Consider the following 11,371-nt stretch of genomic DNA (forward strand, 5'->3'; position numbering starts at 1 on the left):
ATATATATATTACATTTGGATAAATTGATTTAGATGCACTACTTTCAAAGTAGCACCCCCTGGATGACAGTCTTACTTCTGCAATTTATGCAGAAGCAATTTAAATTCTGATTTCCTTCTTGTGGCTCGTCTAAGGTTCTTCTTATGGTAAGACCTAGCTGCCTCTTCCACCACATCTGAGACAGATTACTGTTTACATTTCCTGTTTGCAGATAAAATATGTAAGTAAGCTACCTGGACCTGTAAATCTCGGCATACTCGTTAAGGACAGCTTTAAACGCAGAGCTTAACTCACAATAGGGTTAGGCACGACTAACATCCTGTGTGCGAGCATCCCCTTATTTCAAACTTTAAACATAACCGAATTAAATTGTGTGGGATAAATAGACAGTTTTAGTCCGTTACATAGAATAACGCGTTAATTAGCTAGCTAATGCCATACAAGAGGGCAACTCTAGTGTCCTGCAGCCCAAACACAACACTACTAGTTTGAATATGATAGCTTTTTGATTATATACCATTTACATTTAAAGGTTTCTAAAACCGAAAGTCACTTTGCATCAGATTAGAAAGAAAAAAAAATCCTCTGGTAAGGCTACTCACTTTCTACCTGCGCTTCAACTTCATACACCAACTGAAGAAGCAGTAGCAGCAGCAGCGGGAACCAAATCCACCGAGACATTTTCCGCCTCTCTATTTTGAATTCTTAACAAACCCTTTTCTATCTGCTCCTCCGTAAAATCATTGGTAATGTGGCAGAGTCCCGTGTTTGGGTAGTAAGAGTCCCTGCAAACTCGAAAGCGACATGCTTCACTGACGTGAAAGCCTGCCTGAGCCGACCTTCTCCCTCTGCCGCTCTGACTGCCTAACGAAGCCACCGCGAGATTCTCGTCCTCCGTCCCGCGATATCCCCACCTCCCTCTGGCGTCACCAACCATCAACACGATCTCGAGTGACTTCGATACATCAAATTAAATGTGTCAATAATTAAATAAAACGTTAAACAGTTAATTAACAAAATATATAAATGATGTATTAAATTAATTTCATTTCAAACATTTAAACAATTATTTATTTACAATTTAAATTCGTTTTAATTAATTAATGATGACTTTACCTCATTAGCCGTGTCTCAGTTCGATTAGATCTGTCCATCAGACCGTAACAAATCACAACAGGAGACTAATTGGCAGACACTATTTAATGTGCGCACAAAGAAGCACACGAGCTGCTCTTTACCAGCAGTTACATTTAAATTAAGTTTTCAAATATAAACCATAGAATGGGTGGATGCTTTCTAACATCCCTCTGGTGTGCCTTGTGTCTGCAGTAAAAAAAATATGGGGAAAGATAACTTAAAGACTGCACCCAAGTCCAAATATGATGCAGTGTACTTCTACTTTTCAGCTGGTCTAAATTCTATTCCCCCAACACAAGTTGGATTGAAATAATAGCCAATTTATGAAAAGTTCTTATTACAGTCATCTCACTTTGTATGCAATAATACTACAAATATTCTCTTCCATCCTCTAAAATGCACAGACTGACTGCTTTCCAATAATATATATATATATATGTATATATTTTTTTCTTTTTTTCAAGTAGTGGATAAAATTACTGAAAAATCTAATGATATAAATGTGCAACAGTGAAACAATGAAGCACTTGTTTACAAGCCTTTCAGTGGAGTATAACTACACTGTGGTTTGACAGTGTTGAAATTTTCTATTCCACAGCCAGCAGCAGATGCACCTCACCCTTTGGAGCAGATCCTCTGTGGATATGGTTTCTATTCCCGCCAGTGACAATATTGGTGGGAATAGAAACCACTTTTACTGACACGAGTAGTGAAAGTGAGAAGTTGTGTATCTGCAGGAGCAACCAAAACAGAACAAGAAACGTGTGACATTTGGAAGGTGACACAAACTCTACAGACAAATTTTCTTGCTTATAGATTTATTTGAACTCAAGCCCTTCATTTACTCATTTACACCTTAAAATGTTGCAGGCACTGCGGGCTCGTGCATGCTGCCAAAATGAACAAAACGTTACAGCAGTACCAAGAAACAAGAAAAAGAATAAAGGGAGGGGGTTGGCTCGCTGCTTGTTGCCCGAATCATCAGACAGGGATGCAGGTCTGGAGCAGCGATGTTCTAAATGCACCAGGAGACTCATCATCTGAAGTGGTCACGTGGTAACAGGCTGTAGACTCTGTACCCTACAGCGGCAGCAGTAGGTGGGCGGGTTTGGTGGGCTGCCCTGGGCTCTAACTTTTTCGTAAGCTCACGTCGGCACTGGTGAGCAGTGGCGACAGCGACGTGCTGTCTGATTGGTCGTCTCTCTTCAGAACCAGAAAAGCTTCCCGACTGATTCCCAGCAGCTCTCGGAGTCCATTGTTCTCCAACTGAAATACACAGAGATCTGCTGTGCTTAGTGCTGTGTTTAATGCAAACAAAAACAGAATGATTTGCAAATCCCATAAACCCAAATTTTATTGAGCACAGAGATCTCTCCAGATTCTCAGAATCTTTTGAAGATATTAAGCTGCAGATAATTAGATATTCAAAGTCTTCAGAATTATATGTTGACAAATGTTATTCTGAAATTGTTCCACAAGTTGCAGATGCCTTTTTTTTTTTGCAGATTGATGAACCTCAGCACATCTTTACTTCTGAGAAACTCTGCCTCTTTAAAAGGCCTTTTTATACCCAATCATGTTGAGTATTAATCTTTATGCCAGTTAACCTAAAATGTTCCTCCATTTTTCCAGCTTTTTGTTGACCCCATCCCAACTTTTTTTATTGCTAGTATTAAGTTCAAAATGAGCTACTGTTTTTCTTAAAATGCTACTTTTTCCACTACTGTGAATAAAATATGGGTTTATGAGGTTTTAAGAGTTTAAAAGCTCACTGTTGACATCTGGTGGTTAACATGTGGCGTGTCAGGCTATATTTCACTGTGTGTTATACTTGTATAACTATGCATGTGACAAATAAAGAAACCTTGAAATAAGAGAGGCAGGATGTCTAAATAACAAAGTAGGTCAAAGGGAAAAAAACAAAGCTAGGAGGAAATGTAAATAAAAAGGCTAATTTTTAATTTAAATGCCCTGTTAAGATCTGCTTTGACATCTCAACTCAACATGAAGCTTTAGTTCATTTTTAAACTCCAAACTCACACTAAATATACTGTTTAAATAAATAAATGAATAAATAACAGAGCACATGAACATTTTTTAACTATGACTTGTGATCCAGTTTTGATTCCACCCCTCAGAGGCTTGATCATTTAAGTTTCTACTGATGACTTTTATTGGCATTTGTGTCAAGTGTCAATTTCTTTGACACTTGTGATCCTCTGTGTCACATGAACAGACATTTTTTTGGGTGGATTTGTAACTTCTGTGGATTTTTTGTACCTTCCCCTGGTCTCAAAGCTTTGGAACAACTGAAGTAATGCTGCTCGGCTTTTACCTCTAGCTGTTTAATCCTCTCCTCATCTTCACATATTCGCTCCTCATCCACCTCTATGGCTTTCCTCATCACGGAGGCCATTTCGTTGATCTTGTCTATGTGTGCTTGCATTTCCTGCAATGATTTTTTTTTAATGCACAAGAAAAGTAAAAAATTGCAGAATAATACATTAAAAGTACTTGCACCAGACACTGACCGTAGTATGCTGCTCCTTCAGCTGGGTAACGATGGCGGGGTCGTCTCTCTTACTGGCCATGAGAAGTCTGAACACCTGCTCCCTGTATTTGGTCATGATGAGCTCTAAGGCAGACTGGTGTTCTTCCAATGATGTACGCAGCTCTACATGAAGTATGAACACAAGTTTGATTTGCAGGAAGGATCAAATTCTAGCTTTATATTCCGCAAATCAAAGCGAAACTAAAAATGCACTGACTGAGAGTTGACATTGAAGGAAACTGCCTACCTTTGTTTTCCTGCTGGAGCTCCCTAATTTGCCGGTTTTCCTGCTGGATTCCCAGGACTAGACTGGAACGAGGCCGATGACGTGCAACCTCATTCAGGGTGTCTATCTCTTCCTGGTACTATCAATAAAAAGAACAAGCACAAAAACCTTCAGTCTGAAATATAAAATGATAGATCATAACAATTAGAAATACTTTTTAAAAAAAATGTTATTCCAGCTTTTCAAATGACACTTCACGGATTCTACATCAAATGCTTTAGGCCTCACATTTCCCCAAGTTCATGTGACACCCTACCTGTTTCATGGCCTCTACTCGCTTGTTGAGATGTGTCGTCTGTTCGATTAACATCTCAGCAGCGTTGTCATGGTTGCGAAGCCTTTCCACTAATGATTTGGCATCTGCCAGGACCTTCTCTAAGGTACAGTTCATGCCTGAGGAAATACAAGTGATTCTTAAGAGGAGCTAGGACACGGTTGCTTGCAAACATAGTAGTCATCCACCTTGTCAATCCTTCTTTTCTTCCCTTAAGTATTACATTTGGTTAAAGCAATTATCCATTAGCAAGCTATTCATTATAGTGATGACTGACACTATTGAATTATATCTTATTAAAATAGCTTCTTTATTTAAAGGTAGGCTGACTTTGTATCTTAGTTAGACAATGGGGAAAAACTTTGGTCTATAATCTGTAGATACAGCAGCTGCAGTCAAGTGAAAGTTTTCTGGGAACTCTGAACAGTCCTATAAAAACCTATGTATATACCATGATGCAGTAGCTTTTTGCAAGCTACAGGGAGTGCAGAATTATTAGGCAAGTTGTATTTTTGAGGAATAATTTTATTATTGAACAGCAACCATGTTCTCAATGAACCCAAAAAACTCATTAATATCAAAGCTGAATGTTTTTGGAAGTAGTTTTTAGTTTGTTTTTAGTTTTAGCTATTTTAGGGGGATATCTGTGTGTGCAGGTGACTATTACTGTGCATAATTATTAGGCAACTTAACAAAAAACAAATATATACCCATTTCAATTATTTATTTTTACCAGTGAAACCAATATAACATCTCCACATTCACAAATATACATTTCTGACATTCAAAAACAAATCAGCGACCAATATAGCCACCTTTCTTTGCAAGGACACTCAAAAGCCTGCCATCCATGGATTCTGTCAGTGTTTTGATCTGTTCACCATCAACATTGCGTGCAGCAGCAACCACAGCCTCCCAGACACTGTTCAGAGAGGTGTACTGTTTTCCCTCCTTGTAAATCTCACATTTGATGATGGACCACAGGTTCTCAATGGGGTTCAGATCAGGTGAACAAGGGGCCATGTCATTAGTTTTTCTTCTTTTATACCCTTTCTTGCCAGCCACGCTGTGGAGTACTTGGACGCGTGTGATGGAGCATTGTCCTGCATGAAAATCATGTTTTTCTTGAAGGATGCAGACTTCTTCCTGTACCACTGCTTGAAGAAGGTGTCTTCCAGAAACTGGCAGTAGGACTGGGAGTTGAGCTTGACTCCATCCTCAACCCGAAAAGGCCCCACAAGCTCATCTTTGATGATACCAGCCCAAACCAGTACTCCACCTCCACCTTGCTGGCGTCTGAGTCGGACTGGAGCTCTCTGCCCTTTACCAATCCAGCCACGGGCCCATCCATCTGGCCCATCAAGACTCACTCTCATTTCATCAGTCCATAAAACCTTAGAAAAACCAGTCTTGAGATATTTCTTGGCCCAGTCTTGACGTTTCAGCTTGTGTGTCTTGTTCAGTGGTGGTCGTCTTTCAGCCTTTCTTACCTTGGCCATGTCTCTGAGTATTGCACACCTTGTGCTTTTGGGCACTCCAGTGATGTTGCAGCTCTGAAATATGGCCAAACTGGTGGCAAGTGGCATCTTGGCAGCTGCACGCTTGACTTTTCTCAGTTCATGGGCAGTTATTTTGCGCCTTGGTTTTTCCACACGCTTCTTGCGACCCTGTTGACTATTTTGAATGAAACGCTTGATTGTTCGATGATCACGCTTCAGAAGCTTTGCAATTTTGAGACTGCTGCATCCCTCTGCAAGATATCTCACTATTTTTGACTTTTCTGAGCCTGTCAAGTCCTTCTTTTGACCCATTTTGCCAAAGGAAAGGACGTTGCCTAATAATTATGCACACCTGATATAGGGTGTTGATGTCATTACAACTCTCTTACGAGATGCACATCACCTAATATGCTTAATTGGTAGTAGGCTTTCGAGCCTATACAGCTTGGAGTAAGACAACATGCATGAAGAGGATGATGTGGACAAAATACTCATTTACCTAATAATTCTGCACTCAGTCTTTTTCTATAAAAGTAGTCTTTTTTTATATGATGATCACTTTAATATTTTTTTTAAACACGACTTAAATCAGAAATGCTTGATCTAGTTCTGTTTTATTTGTTCAAACAACAACACCGCGATATTGGTATTATACAATTTTTAAAATATCTGTAAACCAAGAAGTAACCTCAACTGAAGCGTCAGCTCTGACTTCGAAATACCAGCTAAAAATCATTCATTAACATTGAATCTAGGCTTTCTCCTCCTCGACCTTCCCGTCATTACAGCTGCCGTGTCAGCTAATTCGCTTATTAGGAGCAAGCCTTACGTGTTTTAGGTGTCAGATTCACTTTACATGATTACTTTGGAAGCATATTCGTCTCAGCTATATAAAACGTGAAGGGGATTAGTATCTCAGTTTTCCAAATTCAGTTAGCTGACAACGTAAAACATATTTTAACAACACATACATACATACACAAGCTCGGCTCACTTATTAGCCAACTTACTAATCAGAGTTAAGCTTTCATGCAAATCCACTTACATGCTCGCATTATAAACGGGTGCGTATAACAAATCAGTGTTGCCATTCAATTTAGATAATGAATTAAAGAAACAAAAATGATCATACCTGGGGAAGCCACAGTACAAGACATTGGAATTGCGTTAACCCCGCTGCTACTTCCTGTTGATGTTTGGCAGCTAATATTAGCTAAAGGCTAACATTAGTCCTCATAAAGCACCCACAAACAGGCTCTAATAAAGATCCGTTCCTCGTTAAAATAGAAGATAATCTCTGCTGATATGAAAATATCGATTTTAACGCGTTTCAAGTTTGCTGTGAACCCAGTTGTGAGATGATAAAAGTAAGTAACCCAACCTATGACAACCAAGGTTCCCAAAATACCGAATATACCGCGAGATGTTTTATGTTCTCGCGACAGTTACGTCAGAAACAGACAATATGGCGGACCGGCTAACACAACTTCAAGACGCAGTCAATTCGGTAAGGCAAATGTTGAATATTTTAAACATTCTTTGGTAGAAGGAGGTGTTAAAATATAAAATGCATCGTTATGTCGTTTAGAGTTGGTAGCTAACGCAAACCAGTGGCCCTAATAGTTTAGTAACGTGTCAACAACACGGGGTAGCTAACCATTATAGCAATTATAGCTAAAGGCCTGTGTTACTAAACGACCAAACCAGCTAAGTTATTTTAAACAATGAAGTGTTACAGTGTTAAAACGTCGTTTTGAGTAGCTTCATTGAACAAAATGATACAAAATAAATATATTTGGAAAGAAAACAGTGTTACTACAATACTGTGCAAAGGTAATTTCTTTATATTTGGCTTGCAAGGGACCAAATTTGCTTATTTTTTTTCAGTGGTCTTGAACAGATGTTGAACTTATAGGAATTACGAATGGAGAAAAGTAGGTCAGATTTTGATCCTTCATGTTGTACCAGCTTGCTAGAATACTGCAAAATCTGTTTTTGCCTTACATACTGTATTTCCACGTATTTTCTCCCGTTTCAACTATTTTCAACTCCCGCCGCAACTATTTGCCATTTTCCAAAACAAACAAACAAACAAACAAAATAATAATAATAATTTAAGGGTGGTTCTAGACCAGGGATGTCAAACATCCTTTTACTAGGTGGCCTACATACAACACACTTTGGGCCGATCAGTGACACTCCCCTTTCTGTCACTCTCAGTCAGAACTTTAACTATACATTTAATCCCTGAGACATTGTAATATAAGAAAAAGATGTTGGTTTTAACAGTCCTTCTTAGTTTTTCTGCACAATAAAGAAAAATTTGTCAGTGTGACTCGTTGGGCTTAAATTGTAGGAAATAAATGTGCAAAAATAACAGAAAACGTTCTTTTGGCTTGTTGTGTAGACTGTCCTGTAATAATATATTTTGTAATGTGACCCCATATTAAAAAGCATAGATTTCTATAGTAGATGGTTTAAAAAATGAACTTTCTCTCATTTAATTATTTGGGGGACGTTTTATCTTCAGGAGAAGCTGTAAAACTTATGAAAATACATTTAAAAGTCCAAAACTTAAGCACGCCTTCACATTTTCACAGTGGGTAAAATTGGATTTTGGCCTCCTTATGGTTGACACTGGTAAACTAAATACCTATATTTTATAATAAAAAAAAACAAACATACCTTGATAAAACTGGTAAAAGAAACCTCTTTAAATTTCTTTTGCCTGAAGTTTATGTTCTCATCAGCAGCTATTGTCTTGTTTAAACGACAGCGTAACCTATTACTGGTTTTGTTTTGTGTGTCCAGCTTGCGGATCAGTTTTGTAATGCTATCGGCGTCCTGCAACAGTGTGCACCTCCTGCATCTTTCAGTAACATCCAGACAGCTATCAACAAGGATCAGCCAGCAAACCCAACAGAAGGTTTGTGTGTTTTTTACTATGACATTAATTTTAACCATAGTTTTTATATCAGTTGATATTAGTTATTTGTCTCTCTATTGATATCTGCTTTTTAAAAGCTACTAAATATAAAAAAATAAAAATTCAAGAGGAGATGAGAGAAACACTAATCAATGACGTTGCATAGCTTCTCCACCAGAGGTCACTGTGCAACTTCCCTATAGACAACATGTGTTTGTTACCCATGCAATCAGAAACAGATTGCATGTAATTGCCAACTTGACCTATTGAACCTCAGACTGATATCAGTCAGAATGACTCTTATTTTATAGTAACATTTGTGGCAGGTTTTAATAACAGTGATGGGGGATGCTTGACAATCTCATTTTGCAGTGAGATTACTTTATCTCATTGGATAAAACAGATATTGATAAAGTTCAACTTTTAGGACATAAATTGTAGTATATGTTATTGCAATATTTAACATATCATATAATGTTGAAAATGACAGTAATATATTGTAAAAATGTGGTATCAAGCATCTGGATGATTTTAACTACACAACCTCTGCTCAACACAAACAAGCTGGTGATTTCCAGCCCAGTATATAGCTGTGTGTTGGTACATGTTATAGCTGTGTGCTGTCACCAGAGGGCAGTATAACAATTATGCGGAACAGTCTGTGAGCTAGACTTGTTTGCATTTGTTCAGTTTCTCCTTCAACTTCGACCCTGATACAGAAAAGATATGTCATAATATAAAAATAACTTCTTTGCAGTGAAATGAAACACGGTATTGAAAATTGTCTACGTATCCACTGTCTGTGTTTCTCATGCTGCTTTTTTTAATTGTTGATTATTTTTTGCCACTGTTTCCTCTTTGTGGTGAACTCCTCTGTTACTCCCTTTCCTGTTAAAGTGAACTCGTCAGCAAATTAGTTTCCAGTATTATCACTGTCAGCCAGTGTTACATGTGCTGTTGATCTCTTGGTGCACTGCACACAAGCATGTCTGTAGAGGTTGCATACCCAGATTCATCAGGCTACACTAGGGCTGCCACAAACTATTATTTTGATAGTCGACTAGTCACCGATTATTTTTGCGATTAGTTGACTAATCAGATCATGCATCCTTTGGACATAAACCTTACAGCTTATTGTACCAGCATGCATCTGCTCTCATATAACTATCATTAGCTTACAGCTTTAAATGTGTAAGGTATGTGCTAACTAAAAATAAAGACAAGATGATAGTTTATTACATTTTAATGAAATTTGCAGATTGTTTTGGTGAAGTTTAATAAACTCAGCCGTCTGCTCCTTGCTATCTAAAATATAACAGGACACCGGAGTATATTCTCGAGAATCTCACACTTCTGATAATCAGTTATCTTCTTGACGTTTGTTCAGCTTTGTAAAAACTATAACTTTAATTGCAGCCAAACCGATTTACTCAGGAACAAATAAAACACTGAAAAAAGCCAAACAATAACATTTTTAAGTTCTCTAAGTGACTTGTATATCGTGTTTAACCTGAGTAGCGAAAGACGGCGGTGGATTTGAAAACGATTTGCTGGGAGTCCGGTGTTCTCACCGGCTCTAGTGAGCCTTGAACCCTGGCTAGCTATCGAGCTGGTGGGTAACAGACGTCTCCGAAAACGTTGGAGCGCTTTTAAAAATATGTGGTGTCTTGATAAACTGAGCAGATATTTGAGGTTGATACAGTTACAGTCTCGCCTGAAAATATGTTAAACGTTTATTTTGTGACCCAGAAAAAATAATAAGAGTAATATTAACACTAACTAGCTGTTGCCATTGTTGGAAGCTGAGCAGGGCCGCGCTATGAATTCTGGGATAGGTTGGGCCACGAAGTATACACCTGACCCATCCTTCAAATCTGGGGAAATGAAGGGCGCATTTGTCGGCCGCATTTGTCGGAGTCTTCGAATTCGGACAGTCTTCGTCGTATCACTGTAACGTAATCGGCCTACAAATGGGGGCACAGTAGGATGCAGTTCCTGAATTTGGACTCGGCTACGATACCGGACACTACTTCTTCTTCTTCGGGGTTTAACGGCAGCTGGTATCCTTGTACATGCAGTGCTGCCATCTTCTGTTTCAGTCTGTTATTACACTCTTAAATCCTACTACTTATTCCCGCGTCTTTTGGGATCTTACAAAGCTTCAAATGACGCGCGACTATTAAATTAGTTGTCGACGATTTTGATAGTCGACGTAATCATGACTAGTCGACTAATCGTAGCAGCCCTAGGCTACACGGACAAAATCTTATGCAAACTGACATAAATGCAGTGCAGACTGGCTTACATAATGTGGAACAGCTTGTTAGCTTGAAAAAATTTGTCTGAAACAGGAATGAAAATGTCCACATTGGTGCTTTGTACAGTACTCCCCCCTGATCATACAACACCGGGTCTCCATCACTACACCTGCATATCATTCATGATGAGTGTCTCTCTACAACTCAAATGATTTAGTTTCACCACTTTACATTTTACTCAATATTTAGTGACATTTTATCTTTTCACTCTGAATATTATGGTACATAATGGTTTTTCTCTTATTAAAAAAGGGGGGGGAGGGGGTACTTTCTGTGGTTCAACAGCACGTAGAGTGTGTGTTTGTGTTCTGTTATTTTATATATATATTGTTATTATATCTGTTATTTTATATATATATATATAAGTCGTTGTAGAGAA

The 11,371-nt window shown here is 38.4% G+C and overlaps 3 protein-coding genes across 3 annotated transcripts in view; 1 reads left to right on the forward strand and 2 right to left on the reverse strand.

Moving 5' to 3' along the window:
* tm7sf3 (transmembrane 7 superfamily member 3) overlaps nt 1-886 on the reverse strand; it is a 13,816-nt gene extending 12,930 nt beyond the window's left edge. Inside the window, exon 1 of the mRNA XM_005942907.3 lies at nt 604-886. Coding sequence (XP_005942969.1) covers nt 604-682 — 79 coding nt within the window. The 5' untranslated portion in view covers nt 683-886. The remainder of the gene's footprint in view (nt 1-603) is intronic.
* A 1,053-nt stretch (nt 887-1,939) lies between these two features.
* Nucleotides 1,940-7,170, reverse strand: fgfr1op2 (FGFR1 oncogene partner 2). Its single transcript, XM_005942906.2, has 6 exons — nt 6,881-7,170; nt 4,232-4,368; nt 3,937-4,054; nt 3,670-3,812; nt 3,474-3,587; nt 1,940-2,404 (listed from the first exon to the last, which is right to left on the reverse strand). The coding sequence occupies exons 1-6, from the start codon at nt 6,903-6,905 to the stop codon at nt 2,267-2,269; spliced, it is 675 nt and encodes a 224-aa protein (XP_005942968.1). The 5' UTR covers nt 6,906-7,170; the 3' UTR covers nt 1,940-2,266.
* med21 (mediator complex subunit 21) overlaps nt 7,147-11,371 on the forward strand; it is an 8,629-nt gene continuing 4,404 nt past the window's right edge. The window contains exons 1-2 of the mRNA XM_005942905.3: nt 7,147-7,255; nt 8,560-8,674. Of these exons, the coding sequence (XP_005942967.1) occupies nt 7,172-7,255; nt 8,560-8,674 (199 nt within the window). The 5' untranslated portion in view covers nt 7,147-7,171. The remainder of the gene's footprint in view (nt 7,256-8,559; nt 8,675-11,371) is intronic.

The sequence above is a fragment of the Haplochromis burtoni genome, unplaced genomic scaffold (assembly GCF_018398535.1).
Source record: "Haplochromis burtoni strain Fernald_Lab_line unplaced genomic scaffold, NCSU_Asbu1 Contig_178, whole genome shotgun sequence".
NCBI lineage: Eukaryota > Metazoa > Chordata > Actinopteri > Cichliformes > Cichlidae > Haplochromis > Haplochromis burtoni.